The sequence below is a fragment of the Lissotriton vulgaris genome, unplaced genomic scaffold (assembly GCF_964263255.1).
Source record: "Lissotriton vulgaris unplaced genomic scaffold, aLisVul1.2 SCAFFOLD_3100, whole genome shotgun sequence".
In the NCBI taxonomy this organism is placed as follows: Eukaryota; Metazoa; Chordata; class Amphibia; order Caudata; family Salamandridae; genus Lissotriton; species Lissotriton vulgaris.
Window position 1 is genome coordinate 160772 of NW_028247153.1, and position 6000 is coordinate 166771.

The 6000-nt window shown below is 41.0% G+C and overlaps 1 protein-coding gene across 1 annotated transcript in view; it reads left to right on the forward strand.

Moving 5' to 3' along the window:
* The window catches only part of LOC147665620 (T-lymphocyte activation antigen CD86-like), a 155052-nt gene extending 149522 nt beyond the window's left edge, over positions 1-5530 (forward strand). Inside the window, exon 6 of the mRNA XM_086949639.1 lies at positions 2619-5530. Within this exon, the coding sequence (XP_086805765.1) occupies positions 2619-2667 (49 nt within the window). The 3' untranslated portion in view covers positions 2668-5530. The remainder of the gene's footprint in view (positions 1-2618) is intronic.
* The last annotated feature ends 470 nt before the right edge of the window (positions 5531-6000 follow it).

Genomic DNA, 6000 nt, shown 5'->3' on the forward strand with positions numbered 1-6000 from the left:
ATCCCGTGGGCCTCCTGCTTCCTAACTCTTGGTAGCTCAGCGTAGCCCCAGCAATTCCCTAGGCCCTAGGCCTATTCACTTTCCGTGTAGTGGTCCTTATACCACTATTTTAGTATATGGTTTAGCGTGCCCCTGGTGCCCTACTGTATTTTGTGCTACTTATTGTATTTTAATTAAATATCTTGTATTGTGCTTGTGCCTCTGACCTACATATGGTAAAACAGCTGGCTTCACATGCCCTCTTGAATTTAGCCTAAGACTGCTTTGTCCATGCTAACACCAGGATAGCTGCTCTATAAGACTGAATTTACAACCATCACCATAAGGGTTGTTTGGACTGGTGCAAGGTGCACACTAGAATAGTGAACATCATATACCAGACCAACTTCTCACATTGGGGTGCAGCAGTTGGGATTTGAGCTTTCTGTTGTTTTACCAATTGAAATCTTTGCAATATCATTTGAAAGATCACACAGGTACCTATAGGGACATATAAAACAAGATTAGAATACTTAAGTTCTACTGAACTTAGTGGTTGTAGAGCAAAGGGCCTAGCACACCCTGACTACAACGCCTAGAGAGGTTTAGTAGGAAAACGCTTAGTGTAAGTAGGTGCATACACCCACACCTCACTAGATGATTGTCTGGCACAGGAGAGTCCAGTGGACTTCCACCTGTGGAGAGTGACCCTCCCAGGGCACCATCCACATTTGCTATCCTTAGTTTCAAGGAACTGAGACACTTGTGTACCACAAGACAGCTGAAACAAGGGTCTAAACCTACACTTCAGCAACTCCTAGAGCTCTTAGATGAGTCTGAAGCTCTAAAATCCTCTGACACAGCCCCTACAGGGAATGCAGATGAGGCCCTGCCATCTTCAGATGATGCTACTGACCCCCCTATGATAGATGATGACGAGTATGGGGTTGAGGAAGAGTCTGAGGAAGAGGTAGACAGCCAGGTACCAGTCAGGAGACTTAGCCAGGCTAACCTAAGCCACTTTGGGGCTGAGAATGGGACAGTCCCATTCAGGCCTTCAAGTGGGCTTAATCAGAGGTATAGGAGAGAAAGATCTCACTCAGGTGAATCTCTCCACTCCAATGCTTCCAGGGGTTCTCAGAGGGGAATGACTTCTCCTCAGAGGAGAGAACACCAGGCTAGGATGAGGGAAGTCAATCTCAGAATTGAGAGAGAGTAACTTGCCCTAGCCAAGGAGAAACTTGCTTTTGAGAGAGAAAGGAAGTTAGGTGGGCTAGAGCCCACTGGTGGAAGCAGTATCCCTAAGGATAAAGACAGGACCTATGAAAATAAAAAAGTGGGGTGACCATAGGAAAGTAGACCCTACTCTCCTACAGGTCAATTAAAAGATATTGACCAAATAGCTACATGGGATTCCCTCTTGGCATCTTAAATCAATGCCAGTGGTGATTGAGAATTCCCTCCAAAGGTTCTCTTGGATATTTGATTTTGCTTTCATGTATTGCTTTTACCAATTTCTGATTCAAATGATGCTGTTGTTTTCTCATATGATTGTATGTGTGATGTACTTTTTTCTAGTGCATCTTCTATTGCAAAATGCTTAAAGATTGAAGTCCTGATGATGGTGAGAGATGAGGAGGTAGTGTCTCAATTACTCATTGATGTTTTTCATTGGGTTGAGTATAATTCCCAGACACAATTCTTGCCTCCAACAGATTTCTCACTTGGTTGTAATCTTCGCGCTTGTGGAACTGACATTGCTGTTGGATTACATGGTAATTTTGAGGGACAGGTTGTTACTTACGAGTTCCTTCAAACATTACACATTAAATGCTTTGCTTCTTGTTCGAGTCTTCTGGGTAGAACATGTCAATGCATGTCTCCAAGCTCAGGGCTTCCTTCACTAGTAACAAACTGTGACGAGGATTGTTAGTCTTTGGTTCTTATTTAATTCTAGTGTTTCTAATTTTTCAATAAATGATTGTGTCAACACTCTTGCACCTTCAATACTAATGATTAGATTCCAGCAGTACCCTGCTTTATGTCAAAACACCCAATGAATGTCCTCCTTAGTACATGGTTTGTCTTGCTCTCGGCCAACCATTTTATTGTCCACTCGACCAAAGAAAGATGACAGTCAAAAATAATATACAGAGGAAATATTCCCAATCGTCTTTGATTTCCAAACCCCCAATAAATGTTGGAGTGCACCCTGAATTTCGATCTCAGAATGTTGATGAGACACAATATTGAGGACAAAAGATCGGGAAATAAATTGACGGGTAAATAAGTCTAGATTTGCTACATCTAACTCCACGTATATGTGCCTGTGCAGTACACATATTTTCAAGGTATGCAGATGTGGTGTTAGAAATAGTAAATATATACTTCCCAATATGCACTTAACTTTCTATATTTGCCCCTTGTTCTCCATATTATTCAATCACAATATTCTAGGGGTCAATATTCAGTAGTATAATCATTATTTTTATCAGCAGGTTCATATTTTCTGTATTAGGATAATCAAGAATAAATCAGTATAATGCATGGTTAACCTACCTCCTTGTCTCTCACTTCAATAGTAACATGAGTAGGATATTCTATGCATATTTCTAATACTTGGCGCTGTCTTTCCGTAGGGATGAAGTTGGACGGCTTATGGGTAATGATGCGGATATAGCCCTGTGAGCTCAGCCTCCCAAAGGGAATGTTGGAGCTGAGGTTTTATCCCTGAAGAAACAAAAAATCCAAGGAGGGCCAATGAACCTTTGCACAGATTCTGGGTTGAAATGAAGGAATAGCACAGCTTTTAGAAGACTTGTCCCATCTTTAGAATCAAATATTTGTCTGTAAAAGAAGCCAGTGCAACAGCATCATCCTCTGGTGGATAGTGTTTGCATCAATGTTTTGGAATTAGGTGGGAATGCTGAAAGGGAATTTTCTGCAAAAGCAGATTCCTTCTGTGCTAAGCATTGCCAAAGAAGGACCATTTGGAATTGTCAGCAGCAGCTACTCAAATTCTTCAAAACCAAATAGAAGCAATGACATCTCCACAGCAAGTGTGGATTCAAACAAGCTAATTGACACACAGAGGATACACTAGGGAAAAACCTCACTGTGTTATGACATAGCAGGAGATAAGGGACCAGCAGTGAAGATGTGTTTTATGTCTTACAACGGGCATTTGAAGAAATAAGAGACCTCGATTGATCTGGAATATTCATCTCCTTCAAATAACAGCGTATGTAGTATTGGAAGATTATTCCAACAGCTCTTGGAACTTGAGAATCGAGGCGACATTTATCGCTTCTGATCTACCTTCATCAATCATGAATGTGCTCTGGACGGTGGGCTGAGTTCACAGAAATAGGCTTGACAAATGCAGAAGAGCAAAGTTCTCTTCCAAATGGGTGTCCATATTTTCTGGCCATATGAGTCCTGATTCACCACTGATCCTGTCGGTGAGCAGAGGGCGCATTCTCCTTGAAGCCCACTTTATTTATAGACATTGGCCTACAGGAGCGGCCTCTTTAAGGGCAGGTTTCAGCAGAACCATGCTATCAATGATACTGGCATTGACATGTACATGCATTAAAGGTATGTTATATATCAAAGCAATATACCTGTACATTCCAACCTGTGGTTTATTTGTGAGTAGAGTGATATCCTCGACTGCTCATGACTTAGCTAAGTGTATTGCAGGGCACTGAATTGCTGGTAGGGGATATACCTGTTCCCCATCACCATTGCACATTCCCTAATGCAGACCTTTTCTAAACCAGGACTGTTGTGTACCAATCTAGGAATGACATGGGAGGCAGGTGTAGATCTTTTAGCTGCTTTCTGTGAAGAAGATTTGTTTGCCTCAGTTCAGTAGCATCCACAAGCAAAGGCTAGAGCATATTTAACTCAATTAGAAGATTCGATGGATGCCATGAAACGTGGGTGCAGATTTCAGAGCTGTCCTGTGAAACAAGCCTACAGAAACACTGTGACTAAGCCACATTGTGCTGTTATAAGAGTGAGCAGAAGACCAGTATACAGCTTAATTGTGTAGAGGTTTTTATCGGTATTGTTAGTCTTTGGTTCTTATTTTATTCTAGTGTTTATAATTTTGTAAATGTTAGGTACTGATGAATTGTTCATGAATTCTGCAGCTCTAGGTACACTGAATATAAGCTGAACACAAATGTAAGCTATTTTGTCGCATCTTTTACGTAGGTAAGAGCTAGATATGTTTGAGAATATGATGGGATCAGTTGTAGAGGTGGGGGTTGTGTGGGTTGTGTGGGTAGTTGTATCCCTGTACTCCAGTGGTTGTGAACCCAACTAGTTAAGAGTAGAGAATGACCAGTATCATAATAGGGGCATTTGTGTAGTGTGCATTCACCCTGTAGTAATACTGACAGCTAAAAAAACTGAAAAAATGATAAGGCTGAGGGGGGCCTACTAGTATTCAAAACAGTGAAAAGGAGGTTCAAGCAGTACCTACAGTAGTCCACTGAGCCACAAGGACCTGGCAGTTGAAAGGAAGCTGGGTCTAGATGACTCCTCAGAAAGATTCAAGGCTTCAACTCTGTGGGCCCCTGCCCTGGTCTGTGGGACAACCGTACTGAACATTAGCCAGACAGGTCAAAAGTGCAAGAGCTACCCGAGGCATCTACCAAAGCCATAGGCATCTACAGATCAACCACTGCTGTAAAAGACTTTTGGGGTGCACCAGCCCAAACTCTTGTCCACCGCCACAACATCAGCACAGAGGATCTCAGATTGAAGTCAACCTAGATTTCTGATGCCACATTGGCCCCCTGTTCTAACAATTCATGCCTCGATCAATGGCATTACGTCTATCAAGAGACAAACTAAGATGGTGACCATTCCACAACATCTCTGCAGAAACCAGTGGAGACAATGTGATCAGGCCCCTGGATGCAGTGTGCATAGTGTATAGGAAGGTCTTAGTTTGAGGTTCGAATGAGAGCAGAGGGCATGTAATCTACGGGGTACAGTAGATTGATCTGTTCATAATTAAACTCACTGTCATTGTTCATTTAACAACATCAAAACATCTATCAAAATCATAAAAATACAAACATCCTACAGTTCAATCAATCAATCAATCGGTAGATTTGTGGAGCGCTACTTGTCACCTTGGAGGGTATCCGGCTCATAAATAAAAATATATTAACATTTCAAAATCTACACCTCAACAGGATATTCAAACATTTCTAAGTCTACACCTCAACAGAGCCTTCAAATATTTCAAAATTTCTGAAACATTTCTCAGATTGTACAGGAACTTTTTCAGATGAACGTTGACAAAGGCATCTAGAAAAGAACAAATCAAACACCTCACGTATGTTCAGCAGTCGATAAAGGCAATTGTTCAAAGTACATAAGATGTCCTGCAAAACAGTCAATCGTGTACGATTGTGCTAGAATTCCAGTAAAGGTACTATGTGCCATTTTGTTGTTCTGTAAACTGTACTGTGACTTATCTTTGCTTTCACCTTGGTCTGGACAGTAATGTAATAAAAATTATTTTACTTCATGGTCGGAGATTATTAGAAGCCAATCCATTCTACTTTCACTTCTCTCAGAAAAGCGTTATTGATTCCAAGGAAGATGAAAAATTTACATTTTGGTTTGTGAGAACTGTAAAAGCTGCATTTCTACAAATTATATGTTTCTCTGTAGCATGCTGCCTAGCCGAAACAATGAGCTAAACAAATGAATGAATTCCTTTTCAGAGAAAGGGAAGGGCCCGATTCACAGAATGAATTTAAGACTCAATCCTAAACTTACTGCTATTTTGGTATTCACAGAATGCACTTACTACTTTTGGCATTCAGAGAATGAACTTACTACTTTTGGTATTCACAGAAGTTAGGATTTTGTCTTAAGTTTGTCTTAATACAAACTTAAGACAGACTTAAGTTAGGATTTTGTCCATTTGAGAAAGCGTATTTCAAGATCGCAACTGATGCACAGATGTGCATTATGACCTTTGTGTGTGCGTGC